At 40.7% G+C, this 17,923-nt stretch overlaps 1 protein-coding gene across 1 annotated transcript in view; it reads right to left on the bottom strand.

Moving 5' to 3' along the window:
• Positions 1–736: 736 nt before the first annotated feature.
• The window catches only part of LOC118802836 (E3 SUMO-protein ligase CBX4-like), a 43,508-nt gene continuing 26,321 nt past the window's right edge, over positions 737–17,923 (bottom strand). Inside the window, exons 4-5 of the mRNA XM_036563262.1 lie at positions 5,760–5,823; positions 737–1,909 (exon numbers count right to left, since the gene is read on the bottom strand). Of these exons, the coding sequence (XP_036419155.1) occupies positions 737–1,909; positions 5,760–5,823 (1,237 nt within the window). The remainder of the gene's footprint in view (positions 1,910–5,759; positions 5,824–17,923) is intronic.

Here is a 17,923-nt window from a genome sequence, read left to right as displayed (position 1 = left end):
AAATGTAGCATTTAATAGTTAATTTTATTTTCACAGGGGCAAATTGAATTCCTGATATAAAAAATTTTATATTTACAAGTTAAAATTTTAATGTGTGTAAACTGAATTCCTGATATCAACAAAATAGGAAAAAAAAAGCTAAAACGGCTAATTGTGTGGGGGAAAAAAGGCCACATGTTAAGCTTTAATTCATGTTAGCAAAAATCGTTACTCCAGTTATAATGAATCAGAAAAAAAGATTTGAATTGAAATCTTACATGCTAAAATATAATTCCTACAATTCAAAATTGAATTGATATTTTTATAATTTATGTTTAATTCGAATTTTATACGTTTTTTTTTCTAGTATCAACTGATCAATCACTTTGTTTCCTGATTAAAGTTAAAAGCATATTTACTGAACAATTTACTATTATTTGTCAGCATTTCGTCCCTTAGAATTTGTAGCTCTGTTTCTGAGAATTTTGGTTTTCTTCGTTTCTTTGTTTCTGTTTCATTCATCGTCTACATTTAGTCCCCCCAACCAGAGCTTCACCTGCCAGGTCTTTAATATGCATGACCTTATTTAAATGTGAGTTTTAATTGGCTCTTAATCGAGACTTGCTCCTTATAACGTCATAATACTATCATTCTGAAAACAATTAAGGAGATCTTCAAGCATGAAGACCAGTTCTACTTTACATTTGTATAAATTAAGAATTATGTTGTCAAATTTTTTTAAATAAAGCAGTAATTTCTAGACAGTAACATATTCTTTAAACGTCACAGTGAGGCTGTTTGCAGTTATGTCTGTGATTATTATATTCCCACAAAAAGGCGTGAAGCTCGGAACTGGTTCAGATTCCAGCTCCTCCTCTGTATGTTCTGGCCGAGGCTCCACCTCTTTCTCAGATGTTTTAGAGTATCTGTTTACTTGATAGTTTGTAATTGAATCGATCTCTTTTTTTGACTGTGAACAACTCAGGTCCTTGGGCTTGTCCGGGTGGTCAGAAAATTCAAACCTGTGTCCATTAAGGTGTGTGTCATTGATTTGACAATTACTTGTCCCTGAGTTTGATGCACTTATAATCTGAAAACTCAAGAACCTTTTGGTCTCACCTTCCCACTCACTGTCTGGTTGTGAGTAGTGCCGTTTGTGGCCACTCCTTTGATCAGAATAAAGAAGGACGCCCTTTTCCGAAGGCCTTGGGGCCAGGCTGGACTTGACCGTCAACTGCGATGGTTGATCAGGTTGATTAGGTGCTGAATTGCATAATTCCTTCCCTTTGTTTGTAATACAATGATTCACAGCAGAGTGGAACAATCCATTTGTAAATCCACATGTGGGAAGGTTAGCCTCAATTTTGCTGTCCTTTTTACAATCATTATCAAGGCTGTGCTTCTTAGAGTACCAATTCATTTCCACTGCACTATCTGTGAATTTTAATGGACTCTGTAGCAGCTGCTTTACCCCCAAATCTGCTTCCTCATTTTTAATCTCGGCTGCCTGGCTGCTATTTTCTGCATATTTGCTCATGACGATGACTATTCGACCATTTATATTCTTGTTCTTCACAATCTTCAGCTTGCTGCTTATTCCATTGGCAGGGGCTTCCTTGGCAACAAGATTGCAGCCAAGTTTTGGCTTCTTACCACTACTGAAGTTAGCTGGAAGTTTCTTTATGGTGATGTCTTTTACTTTGCTGAGGCATTCAGAGTCCTCATCTTGAACCCATTTCTGCTGCAGGGCCTGAGGAATGTTCCAGCCTTCTTCAGCTGCCTCCATCTCTTCTACATTCTGGTATATTTTGGGGTCAGGCTGTTTTTCAGTGTTCTGCTGCATCCGTGCAGTTTCAAGACAGCTGTTATCATCCTGTGATGCTTCCTGCAGGCCAGAGAGGATGCTGGATCTATGAGTAAATGATGGGACCTAAAACGAAACAATCATTGAACTGCTGTTCAGATACACTGGCCTAAACACAAATAAGGTGCATTTCAGTCGCCCTAATAATTTCCTGCAAACTACACAGGGTATTTAACATTTAAAGGGAGATTCCAGACAACGGAGTGAAAATGTTCTGCTTGAGGGGAACTTTGCAGGGAGTAAAGTTTATTTATTTTTATAGCACTTTTTACAACAGATGTTATCACTTTACAGGAAAATTAATTTCTTTACAGGAAAAAATTAATAACAGTTTATTCATTAAGCAGAAAGTTGACAGGAAAGTTTTACCAATACCCATCACTTATGTATTTATTAATAGCAAAATGTAAATAAATATGAATAAAAAGAAAATGCAATGATTTGCAAACCTCATAGATCCATATTTTATTCACAATAGAACATAGAAAACATATCACATGTTGAAAGTGAGACATTTTACCATTTCATGAAAAACATTAACTCATTTAGAACTTGATGGCAGCAACACATCTCAAAAAACCTGGGACAGGGGCAACAAAAGGCTGGAAAAGTAAGTGATACTATTAAAAAAAACAGCTGGAGGAGCAATTTGCAACTAACTCACATGACATGGTATTAAAAGAGCATTTTTGAGTAGCAGAGTCTCTCAGAAGCAAAGATGGGCAGAGGTTCAACAATCTGCAAAAACTGCATCTAAAAATGGTGAAAAATGTTCCTCGATGTAAAATTGCAAAAATTTTGGATATCCCATCATCTACAGTGCATAATATCATCAAAAGATTTAGAGAATCTGGAGAAATCCCTGTACGCAAGGGACAAGGCCGACGGTCAATATTGGATGCTCATCCAATCAAAATTTGGAATTCCTTTTGGAAACCACAGACGCCGTGTCCTGCAGACTCAAGAGGAGAGGGACCATCCAGCTTGTTATCAGCACACAGCTCAAAAGCCTGCATCTCTGATGGTATGGGGTTGCATTAGTGCCCCTGGCATGGACAGCTTACACATCTGGAAAGGCACTATCAATGCTGAAGAGTATATAGATGTTCTAGAACAACATATGCTCCCATCCAGGCAACGTCATTTTCGGGGAAGGCCTTGCATATTTCAGCAAGACAATGCTAAACCACATACTGCATTCATCATGACAGCATGGCTTCGCAGAAGAAGAGTCCAGGTGCTGAACTGGCCTGCCTGCAATGCAGACCTTTCACCAGTAGAAAACATTTGGCGCATCATGAAATGAAAAATCCGGCAAAGAAGACCCAGGACTGTTGAGCAGCTAGAATTCTACATCAGACAAGAATGGGACAACTTTTCTCTCCCAAAACTTCAGCAACTTGTCTCCTCCCTTGCCAGACGTTTACAGACTGTTGTTAAAAGAAGAGGGTATGCTACACAGTGGTAGACACGGCCCAACTTTTTTGAGATGCATTGCTGCCATCAAGTTCTAAAAGAGTTAATGTTTTTCATGAAATGGTAAAATGTCTCACTTTCAACATCTGATATGTGTTCTATGTTCTATTGTGAATAAAATATGGGTCTATGAAATTTGCAAATCATTGCATTCTGTTGTTTTTTTTACATTTAGGTTGTATTTTTGATAAATGTTTTTTCCCTGTCTTCGGTGTAAATTTTCAAACATGGGCTTTTTCTCTAGGATAATATATTAGTCAACAAATGTGTCAAAGTGATTTAATCATCTGCAGTTCACTCATCTAGAGTTCACCCACAAGCATGTCACTGAGCATGACTGCTGTACAAACCCAATTCAGAAAAAGTTGTAAACCTGTGTTTAAATGAAAACAGTATAAAGACAAGATATTTGAGGTTTTCTCTTATCATATTTAAATTTTCACATTCCAAATAAGTTGGGACCAGGCAATTAATGCGTCATAAGAGAGTGCTGGAGCTAGATTGGCCTGTCTGTCTCTTACTGAAAATGTGTGGCACTTTATGAAGCAAATGATATAACAATAAAGTTAAGTTTGCACAGCTGAAGACTTGTAACTAAAGAAAGGCAAAAAATCTGCTTTCAAAACTGGATCAGTTTGTGTCTTCAATGCCCAAAATGATTATTAAGTGCTTTTGAAAGGTGATATAACACAGCAGTAAACATGCTTCTGTCCCAACATTTTTAGAATGTATTACAGGTATCATATTTGTAATGAGTTATTTAATGAATTATTTACATTTTCTATTAATATTAGCCCATTTAACAATGTGCTGCACTACAATCCCCAGCATGCACTGCAATATAATGTACACTCTGACCCCCCTTCCCCAATTATGGGATGACAGTTATACCACAAAAAGAAAAGATGCCAGTTGTCTAGTTCAAGCAAATGGGACATTTAAAAAGGTGCAACAGTTCTTTAACAGTTATCTGTATTATCTGTAGCTAATGTAGCCATGTATATATGTATAATTTCTCAGTTTCATCAAATGTTGAAACTGAGAAATTTTATGCTTTATTGAAAAAAAAATGCATTTTGATGTCAACAACACATTCCAAAAAAGTTGTGACAGGGGCAACAAAAAGCCGGTGAAGTTGTGTAATGCAAAAAAAAACACCTAGTGGTTGATTGGGAACAGGTCAGTAACACGATTGGGTATAAAAAAACATCCCAGAGAGGCTGAGTCTTTCAGAAATAAAGATGGGGAGGGGTTCACCACTCTGTGAAAGACTGCATGATCAAGTAGTGCAACAATTCAAGAAATTCTTTTTAGAAATCATGGACACTCCGGGCTAAAGACCACTTGTTATCAGTGCACAGTTCAAAAGCCAGTATTCATCATGGAATAGGGGTGAATTAGTGCACATGGCATGGGTGACTGGCAAATCTGTGAAGGCACCATTAATTCTGAACGATACATACATGTTTTGCTAACATATGCTGCCATACAGACGACCTGCTGTCTAGACCTGCCATCACTGAAAACATTTGGCGCATTATGAAATAAAACATGTTGAGCAGCTGAAATCCCATATCAAACAAGAATGGGAAAACGTTTCACTTTCAAAACTACAGCAGTGTCTTCTCAGTTCCCAAACACTCATAGAGTGTTGTTAAAAGAAGAGGTGATGAAACACAGTGGTAACATGCCAACTTTTTTTGGAACGTGTTGTCGGAATCAAATTCAAAATGGGCATATATTTTTCAAAAAACAATACAATTTCTCAGTTTCAACATTTGATATGTTATCTTTGTAGTATTTCCTTTAAAAATATGGTTTACATATTTGTAAATCATTGCATTCTTTTTTTATTTACATTCTGCACAGCGTCCCACCTTTTTTGGAAATGGGGTTGTATATAAACATTTTGAACATAGCTGCTATTTGTGATCGTAATGATTATTTTCAGTAATTTCAATATAGCCCCACCCCCCGCTCATGGTTATAATGGACTATTACATGCTGTTATGTGATGACTCAATTGTGTAAAGACAGACTGGTATGAATAAGCCATTAAAGTGATAATCTACATTATGGAGAGGAGGTTTACTGTGTGATTTTTTTTTTTAGTAGACCACTTATGCCACTCAGGAACCCAGAGCCTAAATTATTTAAAAATGTGTGATCAGGGGCCTCATTCTTGTCTTTTGCATAGGGCCCCAGAATCACTAAATCCACCCCTGTATACAGCACCCTTTTATAGAACATATGCTTACTGAGTACAGCATACTACTCTGAGTCATACTTGTGTATTATTTGTCAGTTATACTCCTCAAATTTCACCCCCAATAGATAACTTTTCTCTCTGCCTGCACTGCAGATATTTGGCCACAAAACAGAAGTTAATGTTTTGGGAGTGAACTGCAATATAGCTACAGTGTAATACACTATTTCTTACCGGCTTGAGATGTTTTGGTTTTTGATGTCTTTTCTGATAACCCATCATCTGCTCCCAATGCTCCCTGCAGAAGAAGAAAAAAGTGAGGTTCTAATCAAGTAAAGTCAAGTCAAGTCAAAGTTCATTTATATAGCGCTTTTTACAACAGGTGTTGTCACAAAGCAGCTTTACAGTAAAATCTGGGTCCAAGCCCCCATAAGCAAGCCAATGGCAACAGTGGCAAGGAAAAACTCCCCAAGAGCAAGAGGAAGAAACCTTGAGAGGAATTAAGACTCAAAAGGGGAACCCATCCTCCTCTGGTCGACAAATCAGACTTGGTCTACTATTACAGTGATATAAACTGTCTAAGCCTATTAAATTATTGTTGATAACATTACTGTTATGAAGACATGAAGGTACATGTTTATCTGGCTGGAGCACCTTTATGTTAAAGCATGAAGAGCTTAGCAACTTTCAATGTGGCAATGTCATAGGATGCCACCTTTCAAACAGGTTAGCCCGTCACCTTTCTGCCCTGCTCTAGCAGTGATGGTCAACTGTAAGTATACTTGCAAGGAAGAGACTACTTTGTGGTACTTGTAGCATTTGAATTAAGGTAAAAACAGATTATTTTATTCAGGAATAGCAATGAGAGGCAAAGACTAGTTGCCTATCTGGATTCAAGAGCTCTAAAATTTAAAGAACTAGTACTAACTGGACTCCCAAAAAAGACAATCAAACAGCTTCAACTAATTCTAAATGCAGCTGCCAAAGTCTCACTAGGAGTAAAAGAAGGCACCCCCCCCCCTTTATATTTAGCCTCAGCTTACCTGTTAGCCTGATCTAAGCCCTTGCTGTGGCCATTAGCTCAGCCGCTAACTTTACCCTAGCTTACTGTCTCTTTTTTGTTAGAATTTGGCTTTAGTTCTAGCCTTTGTCATTTTCTTTTGTTTGTAGCCTTTAGTCTTTGCCTTCTGCCTTAGTTATTGTTTTGCTTTGTTGCCTTCATATCTTTGCTGATGTTTAACTTTTCTAAGTTTTTCTGGTTTTCCTGCTGTTTACTTTGCGTGTGGTGATATATTGTGAATAAACACTGTACAAGTATCTGATATTCAAACTACTTGAGTTCTAAACTACCTCTGGAAGCAATGTCAGTGTCAGAACTGTCCATCGGGAGCTTCAGGGATTGGAGTTCTATTTTGGGCCCCTTAGTTCCACAATCTTAATGCTATAGCATCCAGTCACGTTCTAGAGAACTGTGTACTTCCAGCTTTGTGGAACAGTTTGGGGAAGGCACTTTCCTGTTACACCATCAAAAATCCCCTATGCAAAAAGCAACCTTTATAAAGAAGTTGTTTGATGTCTTCATTGTGGAAGAAAGAAAGTAACTGGCCTCACCTCCACCTCATCTAACATCTTTTGGATGAACATGAAAGCCGACTGCAAGCCAGGCCTTTTCCCCAAAATCGTTGCTCAACTTAATAATTTCTCTTAACTATTGAATAAAAAAATGAAACATAGTAATACTAACATTCTGATCTACTCTCAAGAAATGCTTGAATTTTGGAAACAATGAACATCAACAAAGAAGTAAAACTCAGTTAAGCCATCCTGGAAAATCAAATCCACAATCAGCAGATTTTATTTAAAATTCCAGTTGTTTTAAACCTGTGGGCTATGGCAGTTTTTTTTTTAATGCAAAAATTTGTTATATTACACATTTAACCAAACGTAATTTTACATTTGACAAATATGTTGATTATTGCAAAATTGAAACATTATATTTAAATCAGTGGCATACAGGTGATGGGAGATGGCACGGAGGTTCTTGGTGGCATGGACCCCTGCGGCAGAAATGGCTCTTCAGTACATGAAATGTAACCTCACTGGGGGAGAAGGAGCCAGAGCTTGTGCGGACGGTTAAGAGGTAGCAACTAGATATAGTTGGGCTCACCTCCACCCACAGTGTTGGCTCTGGAACCAAACTCCTTAATAGAGGGATGATTGGGAAGAACGGCCTGCTCAATCTTAATTGTTATTGGACTTATGTGCTAGGCATGGATTGTCCATAACAAACACCAAGTTCAATCACAGGGATTTTCATAAGTGTATGTGGTACCAGAGCTCCTTGGGTCAAAGGTCAACGATCAACTTTGTTGTTGTTTCATCTGACTTGGGACCATATGTTCTGAACACTCGGGTGAAGAGAGGTGCTGATCAGTTGGCTTCAAGGTGGTTCTGGGCAATTATCCGGCGACTCAGAAGCGGTCAGGGTGGCTTTGCCCAGGCTGTATTTGGTGGGGGTAGAGAAACTCTGAGTTCAAATGAGGATATTGTCAGTCACTGGAAGGAGCACTTTGAGGAACTCCTTAATTTGAGTCATGCCTCCCTTACAGGAGCCAGGACCAGAGGCTTCTGGCCCAGAAATGCTTGAGGCTCTGGATGTTGTGGGGCTGTTGTGGCCTTGGACTGGCAGACCAGGGTGTTGGCCCCTATTTTTAAGAAAGGGGGCCGGAGTATGTGTGCCAACTACCAGGGTATGACACTGCACAGCCTCCCTGGGAAAGTTTATGCTGAGGTGCTGGAAAGGAGACTCTGGCGAAGAGTTGAACCTCAGACTTAGGAGGAACAATGCAGATTCCATCCTTGCCATGGAACAATGGACCAGCTTTTCACCCTCTCACAGATTGTTGAGAGAGCATGGGAGTTTGCCAACCCAGTCTATATTGGAGAAGGCTTATGACCATGTTCCCCAAAATATCCTGCGGAGGGGTCCTCCAGGAGCATGGGGTGCCGAAGCCAATACTCTGGGCCATTCAATCTCTGTACACCCGGAGTGAGAGTTGTGTCCATATATGCAGCATTGTTCCTACAAAGCGCTGCAGAAAATACCCCAACCAGAAACCTTGGATAAACAGTGAAGTTCGGTCCATGCTACGTGCTCGCTATGCATGCTACATTTCTTTCAGGCAACACTGAAGACTACAAAAGGTCCAGATATGATCTGCGTAGATCTATCAGAGGCCAAGAGACGGTACAGGCTGAAGCTGGAGGGCTAATACACCACCGCAGACTCCCGGCGCATGTGGCAAGGACTGCAACACATCACCAACTACCAACAGACGAGCAGGGTGGTCACAACCAGCCACACTACACTACCTGACGAGCTGAATGAGTTCTATGCTCGCTTTGAGGCCCTCACCCCTGGCCGACTGAGAGACGCTATGGCCAAGGAGAGCATACAGAACACATTGTTCACTGTGACATCAGTGGATGTGTGCAGGTCCTTAAAGAGAATAAACCCACAGAGAGCAGCCAGCCCAGACAACATCCCCGGGCGTGCACTCAGGGTTTGCTCGTCAGAACTGGCTGACGTGTTTATGGACATATTCAGTCTGTCCCTCACGCAAGCTTCTGTGCCACCCTGCTTCAAGACCACCACCATCGTGCCCCTCCCAAAGAAAAGCGCTGTGACCTGCCTAAATGACTATCACCCTGTTGCACACACCCCAATCGTGATGAAGTGGTTTGAGAGAATAGTCATGACTCATATCCAGAAGACCATTCCGAACACTATAGATCCTCTCCAGTTTGCATACCGTCGGAACCGGTCCACAGACGACGCAGTCAACATTGCCTTTCACGCAGCCCTCACACACGTGGAGGGCAAGGACACGTAGGTCAGAATGCTATTTATTGACTACAGCTCAGCATTCCACACGGTCATCCCACACAAACTCTCAGAAAAGCTCCTCACCCTCGGACTGACACCCGCCCTCTGCAACTGGGTGCTGAACTTTCTAACAGACAGACCCCAGTCAGTCAGAGTCGGCAGCCGCACATCCAGCACAAGAACAGTGAGCACAGGGGTCCCCCAGGGCTGTGTGCTGAGCCCCCTTCTGTACACGCTCTTCACGTATGACTGCGTGGCCTCCCAGAACAACACCAGCATCAAGTTTGCTGATGACACTACAGTCATTGGACTGATAACTGGTGGGGATGAGGCAGCGTACAGGAAGGAGGTGGCTGAGCTGGTGGCCTGGTGTCATGACAACAATCTTTCGTTGAATACAGACACGACCAAGGAAATGATTGTTGATTCAAGGAGTAAGCGGGAGCTGCACACACCTCTGTACGTAGGTGAGACAGAGGTGGGGAGGGTGAAAACCTTCAAATTCCTTGGCATCCACATCAGTGAGGATCTCACCTGGTCTCACAATACACACATCATCATCAGGAAGTCCCAGCAGCGACTGTACTTTCTGAGAAGGCTGAGGAAATTTGGCCATACCAGCTCCATCACGGTCTGGTATGGAAACTGCACTGCTCAGGACAGAAAGGCTCTCCAGCGTGTGATCAAAACTGCACAGTCCATCTCAGGAGCAGCCTTCCCCTCACTACAGGACATTTACCACACCAGGGTCATCAGGAGGGCCCACAACATAATCAGGGACAGTACACACCCCCAGCACAGACTCTTCACATTTCTACCTTCGGGCAGATGCTACAGGAGTGTGAAGTCCAGGACTACAAGACTGACGAACAGTTTCTATTCACAGGCCATCCGGCTTGTGAACACCTCACACACTACCTCTTCCCCCCTCCCACTCTGAACTGGTTTAACTTTTTGGCCGACCCTGCACTCAGTAACTGCACCTTACATACACTGTACTGCTGCTGTCAGAATACTATTGTTTACATCTATTACTTGCACAGAATACTACTGTTTACATCTATTACTTGCACAGAAGACTACTATTTATATCTGTTAATGCACTTTATGAACTGCTGCTCTACATACTTGCACTACGCACATGTAACTTTAATTTTCTTTCAACTTTGCACACATAACTGTACTTTACTTTTGTTTTTAGTGTTATTCTTATGTTTTCTATTTTTTTCTCTATTTTTCTATTTTTTATTCTAAGATTATATTAAGATTATATTTGGTGAATGGAGGAACAGCAAAGTAAGAATTTCATTGTACAGCGTAACTGCCTGTTTCTGCTGTGCATATGACAATAAAACTCCAGAATCTTGAATTAAGTCAAGCTCATCCAGTGCTCATTCAGTAAGATTGGGCCTTGTCTCGACTCCCGGTTGTGATATTCATGAACAGGGTGTCAAGGCATAGCCAAGGTCAGGAAGGCATTATGTGTGAGGGCCGGAGGGTGGCGTCTCTGTTATTTGCGGATGATGATGTCATTTTGGCTGGATCACATGGATGCCTCCAGTTCTCACTGGAGCGGTTTGCAGCTGAGTTTAAAGCAGTTGGTATGTACCTTCAAGTCTGAGTCCATGGTCCTAGCCTGGAAAAGGATGGCATACCCACTCCAGGTAAGGGGAAAGGACCTGCCCCAGGTGGAGGAGTTTAAGTATCTCAGGGTCTTGTGTACGAGTGATAGGAAGAGGGATCATGAGATCGGCTGCAGGCTGGGACAGGCGGCAGCAGTAATGCAGTCACTGTACTGGACTGTAGTGGTGAAGAGGGAGCTGAGCCATAAGGTGAAGCTCTCTGTTTACTGGTCGGTCTACATCCCGACCCTCATCTATGGTCATGAGTTTTGGGTAATGACCGAAAGAATGAGATTGCAAATACAAGCAGTGGAAATGAGCTTTCTTCACAGGGTGGCGAGCTACACTCTACCTGATAGGGTGAGGAGCTCAGTCATCCAGGAGGAGCTCAGAGTAGAGCTAAGGTCTTTACAAATGAAGCTTTGAAACCCAACAATTTACACCAATACTCAGAGACTAAACACAGTGAAAATGAATCTAAACACAGTGAATATGAATCTCAACACAATGAATATGTATCTAAACCTGTCGAATTGAGCTGAACTCCTCAGCTTTCTTCTCTTCAGCCTGACATCCAGCATCACAGCTGCTAAATCAAATTCTCTTCAGGAGAGTCAGAAACAAACAATCGATTAAATCCACCAAAGCTTTTGTGAACGTTTATATGGGCTGCAAGTGGCAAATGTTTGTGAATCCCTGATGCAGAGAAAGGACTGTTCTTTTCTGTTAATTCTTGTTTTGTTGATATTCAATAATAATTCAGTTTCCAGTTACCTCAGACAGAGGCATCACACTCGGCTGGTCTCCAAAACATTTTTTTCCAAGTCCACCTTCCCCCAAGACCAAGTCCAAATGAGCTCTAGACCGAGACGACACCAAGACCGCTAGTTTATGGTCTCAATACCGTATTTGAGCACTACAACGCTACATAAAACCTCAAGGGAGACGATAAAATACAAGAAAAAATACAAGGGTTGCAAATCATTAAAAACACTAACTAAATCAATAACACATTAACTAAATCAATAAAAAACTAAAATACTTATAATTGGTGCTAAAACTCAGAGAAAGCTGCTTTATAGAAGGCTTAGCTCTTTATCTTCATATACCAAACCAGCAGTAGAAACCTGGGTGTGATCTTAGACTCTGAGCTCTGTTTTATCTGCATGTAAGCACAGTCACTAAAGCAGCTTTTTATCATGTGAGAAATATCACCACAGTTCGGCCTTTTCTCTCTCGGAGCGATGCAGAGAAACTTGTTGCTGCATTTGCTCAGCAGAGTTGATCACTGTAATGATCTTCTTACTGGAGAAAACAATCCATGCTCTACAACTTGTACAGAACGCAGCAGCACGGATCCTCACACATTTACGCACTGCACTGCCTGGATCTTTTAGAGAGATTTTAAAGCTCTGCTGCTGGTTTTAAAGCTCTAAATGACCTTAAAGCTCCTGAATATCTGTCTGTTTGTGATCTTAGATCTGCAGATACTGACCTTCTACAAACACCTTCCATAAAATACAGAAAACATGGACAGACTCTTTCTGTTATTCTGCTTCTAAACTGTGGAGCTCAGTTCACCTTTTATTAGACAGTCAAGCTCACAGATCACTTTTAATAAACACAGCTCTTTAATTCAGCGCTTCATTAAAACTCTACATCTCTTCGGTGTTTGTCTTCTTAATCTGACCTGTCATTGCTTTATATGATTTTAAATAATACTCTTGACTTTTATTTATTTTGTTTTACCTTATGTTGCTGCAACTGAACAATAGCCACATCAGAAGAACTTAATTTCTTTTGTTACTGTTAAATGTGTCTGTAAACCTGTTTGTAAAGCATTTTGAAATGCCACTACTACAAAAACTTGTTATTACCATTATTAATACATGCGTGTGTGTGTGTGTTTATACTATTTCTAAACATTTGCTTCTTATCAGTGAATTCAGTTACTATAAAGTGCACTTATTGCTGACTCAGGTGTTCAATTACTCAGAAATAGCTTGTATAATCTCCATAGAAAAGTGTTCATCAATAGAATGGGATGCTCTGGAGCAGCCACATGTGAGCCTAAGGTCACTATGTCCAATACCAAGCATGGGCTAGAGGTGTATAAAGCCCAGCATTGGGCTGTGGAGCAGTGGAACTGCGTTCTCTGGAGTGATGGAGCTCCATCCAATACCTTGGTGATGAGTTGGAGTGATCCAGAACTAATCATCCAACATCAGTACCTGACCTCACTAATGCTCAATCAAATCCTCACAGCAATGTTCCAACATCTAATGTAAAGCCTTCCCAGAAGAGTAGAAGCAGTTCCTGCAGCAAAGGAGGACTAGTTCAACATCAGTACCGGACTAGTTCTCCTTTGCTGCAGGAACACCCTCTACTCTATTAATAGTGAGTTTATATAAATTCACTATTAATACCCTTAATTTCAGAAGAAACACTGGAGGGGGAGTCACGTGACGCCATACATGGGCTTGGTTGTGGCCAGCTGGAGCTCTTGACACAACATCCCCTTTTCCCGTTTTTTTTTAGTTTGGTCCCACTTTGTTGTTACTAACTGACTGATATGACCGCTATTCATGTCTTCAAGTAAGAAGCAGCTGAATTTCGTCCCCAAATGTGTCTCCTACAAAGAAGAAAACCGATTCACCTCTTCCTCAGATCAACATGGCGGATCCCCTTGTGCGGCTAGAGCAGACGATCATGGCTGAGGGGGAATATGCAACCCACATGTCTACGATTCAAAGCATGTGTTCGAAGCTTGACTACGTTATGGGTGAGCAAAGAGAGCAGAAGAAACTTCTCTCAGAGCATTCACATCGCTTGGAAACCTCGGTCTGCTGGAGGGCGCAGAGAAAGACGACCCTATCGGTTTCATCAAGAGGCAGCTCCCGATATGGCTTCCAGTGCTGTCTAACCGGGAACTGGAAATAAAGCATGCTCATCGCATTTATTCCAGAGCCTCCACGGGTTACGGCAGGCCCTGCGCCTTCATCTTCAAGTTGCTACGCTACAATGACCGGGATCTCATCTTTAAGGAGTGCAGGCGCGGCGGCCAATTGAAGTGGAACAACGCGAACCTGAATTTCTTTCCAGATTTTTCTCCGATGACTGCCAAGAAGTGCAATGCTTTCAACACAGTGAGGAAAGCAATGAGAGACGCAAGTGTTCAGTCCTTCCTTCTGTATCTCACAGTTCTCAAAGTGATCCAGAATGGGGAAACACATCTACTGCATACTCTGGAGGACACTTGGCAGTTTCTGGACCCTGATGCAGTTTTGTCATGAAGGATGGTCAGTAAATAGACAACAACAGCTGTATACTTTGAACTGATGCTGATTCCTAATGGGTTTTTTTTCTCTCTCTCTTACTGTATAGTTTTGTACCACTCTCAGAGGGGACCGCACTCTTTTTTGTTTGGGATGTTGTTGTGGCTGAGGTCTGGCGCGTGGCTAGGTCAATGTCATTGCCATGGACCGTGAAAGGGGAGAGTTGTGGACTTGGACCCGATTGTCGTCCAGTCCGCGATAGTTCGTGTTCGCGGGGGAGGGTGACATAGTGTATTAGTTTAATTTCTGGGGTGGGATATACAGGGTGTGTAGGTGGGCAGTACACTGGTGACTTTATGACTTCAAGTTTCGTTGGGCTGTTTCTGATTTTGAAGACTATGATATTGTTTATTTTTGAATTTATTTCTAGTTTACATGGCTTTTAATTTGGTTTTGAGCTGGAACATCAATGGTCTGAATGACCCTCTTAAGCGTGCTAGTTTTTTAGATTTACTTTATAGAAAAGGAACTGATATTGTACTGATTCAGGAATCTCATTTAAGGAAGAGTTTATTCACAAATGTAACAATAAGTTTTACAGGGTCACGGCTTATGCAACAGCGATTACTGCAACTAAAGGAGTACTTGTACTGGTAAAGAGGAATTTACAGATTGAGATTTTGGACCAAGGAGGTGATGAAGAGGGAGGAATAGCACACATTGCAACAATGACAGGAAATAAGAAAGTAGCTTTTATCTCAGTCTACGCCCCTACTCCGAGAGAGCCTAGTTTTTTCCGATCTTTATCAAAATATTTGATTAATTTTTCAGATTGTGAATTGCTAGAGGGAGCAGATATGAATACTGTCTTAGATCGCGAGTTAGATTGATCTGGGATTGATGGTTCTTCTTGTCAGTTGGCGGCTAGCCTAGAGCTCAAGCAATGTACAACCGCATTATCTTTGGTAGACTTTCTCCTTTTTAATCAGTGGTCAGTGGAAGACCTGAGAGTCTTATGGGGAGTTGTAAAAGGATTCATTAGGGATAATTCTTTTGCATATGCCTCCTGGCTCCAGAAGCTACGTTGTCAGAGAATCTCGGATTTGGAAATGAAACTAGTTATACTAGAGAGATCTAATCAACACACTTTTTCGACTGAGAAGGCAGAAGAGAATTTTTCAAGATTGAGCTAAACAAACTTCTGAGAGAAAAGGCTGAATTTCTTCTCAAAAGAGTTAGGCAAAATTATTATTTTAATAGAAGTAGACTGAGCCCCCTCTTGGCATTGCAACAATGAGAAGTTTTCTAATATCACTTCAATTAGATCCCAAGACGGAACAATGCTTACCGATCCGGCACAAATTAACCATACTTTTTATAGTTTTTATTCAGATCTATATACATCAGAACACTATTCTTCTTTTTTTCGACCTTTGGATTTACCGTGACTGTCCACTGACAAGGTGTTTTATTTAGACCAAGATTTCACTCTTGCAGAGTTGCATGCCGCACTCTGTCATAAGAAAAAAGGAAAATCGCCTGGTTGGGATGGGATTCCAGCAGAATTTTATTTACATTTCTGGACTGAGCTCGGGCTGCTGCTGTTAGGTATGATTAATTATTCAATAGGTAAGGCTGAATTTCATCAGGATGTGAACATGGCGATAATATCATTATTACTTAAAAAGACAAGGACCCAACTTCCTGTGGTAATTACCGCCCAGTTTCACTTATTAGTATTTGCAAAGGTATTAACCCAATGTCTAGAAGTGATCATGCCAGCAATCATTCATTGTGACCAAACCGGTTTTATAAAATCACAATCAGCAGCTGATAACATTAGACATCTTTTACATATTATTCACTCAGCTGATACCTCTGAGTCACATTGGGCTATACTCTCGTTGGACACTATGAAAGCCTTTGATCAACTTGAGTGGCAATACTTGTGGTCCACTTTAGAACATTTTGGTTTTGGTGCTGGACTTATTGCCATGATAAAAAATGTTTTACGCAAACCCATCCACAATGGTTCTCTCAGGTAATAAATGTTCAGCACCCTTTCCGTTGAGTCGTGGCACGCACCAAGGGTGTCCTCTGTCAGCTTCCCTGTTTGCTATATTGTTAGAGCCCCTTGCCCAAGCTGTTCGCAAATTGATGCTTATCTCACCTATTAAAGGAAACCCAACATCATATTTCCTTATATGCAGATATTCTACTGTTTTTAGATAATCCAACAGATTCTGTTCCATACCTGCTTAGGTTATTTGATGATTTCGGTAAATTTTCTGGTTATAAGATAAATTGGGATAAATCAGCGTTACTGACTTTAAATTTTGAATCAGACCCAAGCTTGGTCTCAGTACCTATCCCGGTGGTTGATCATCTTCTTTGAATAATATAATCAATAAAAACTTCAATAGTATACTGAAGCAAATTAAAATTGATACCAGTAATTGGTCACAATTACCTACCTGTTTACAGGCCAGGATAGCGATGGTGAAAATGAATATTTTACATCAAATTAATTTTTTTAGTTATATGATTCCTTTACTTCCTCCCGTATAATATTGGGAGACACATTCTCAAGTTCTGTCCTCATATATTCGGAATGGCAAACGACCCCAGATAAAATTATCTACCTTGCAGAGATGCAAGTCTGACAGTGGTCTTGCGTTTGCAAATTGTAAAATATATGCCCAAGCTTTCATTCTGCGACGCTTGTCAGTTTGGTTAAATCCAAATATTTCAATCTCTTGGTGTTCAGTGGAAGAAGCTCTTATAACTCATCATAGGTTGCAAGATCTTATATTTTATAATGTTTCTATTAGGCACTGTAGACGGTACTTTGGACCTATAATATCTCAGCTCATATTTTCATGGCGTACAGCCATTACGCAATCTGACTCAAATATAAAATGGCATTATCACTCCCCACTTTTTCACAATCATAATCTACTGGTAGAGAATTCTCCATTTTACTGCACCCAATGGGAGAACCGAGTAGTTCACATTTTAGGTGATATTTTTGATGAAAACGGATTAAGGGCCTTTCAGGATATTAGAGAGCAATTTAATTTACCGAGCACCTCTTTCTTTCGGTATTTGCAACTCAAATCTGCCCTGCGGTCTTATGGACATCCCTGAGCTCTAAGTTACAACTACATCCAATGCTTAGAGTGGTTAATTCTAGTAAAAAGGCCGGTTCTGCTTCCAGTATTTATATCTTCCTACTTAAGGCTTCTTACACACCACTTGGAGTAGGCCTAGTCTGGTCTAAAGATCTTAAATTGGAGGATCAAGAGTTTTTTACAGACCGTGCTTGGGAAACCATCTATTTATCTTGAAAAAACCCAAATCACCAAATAATACATTGGAAATTCTTGCATAGATTTTACCTAACACCAGTAAGACGATTTCATATGCATCTTACTCAGTCTGCAATCTGTAATTTGTATTCCTCAGGGGAACCTGGCACTTTTCTGTATTACTTTTGGTCTTGTTCTAAGGTCCTTAATTTCTGGCATCAGGTTGCCACCGATCTTACAGTCCTGCTAGACCATGATGTTCCATGCTCAGCATCGATTTTTCTTTTAAATGATTTTTCTTTTAAAT

This window comes from Colossoma macropomum, unplaced genomic scaffold (genome assembly GCF_904425465.1).
Source record: "Colossoma macropomum unplaced genomic scaffold, Colossoma_macropomum, whole genome shotgun sequence".
Classification (NCBI taxonomy): Eukaryota; Metazoa; Chordata; class Actinopteri; order Characiformes; family Serrasalmidae; genus Colossoma; species Colossoma macropomum.
Note: the sequence above shows the minus strand (reverse complement) of the source record. Positions and strands in the feature narration are given on the sequence as shown.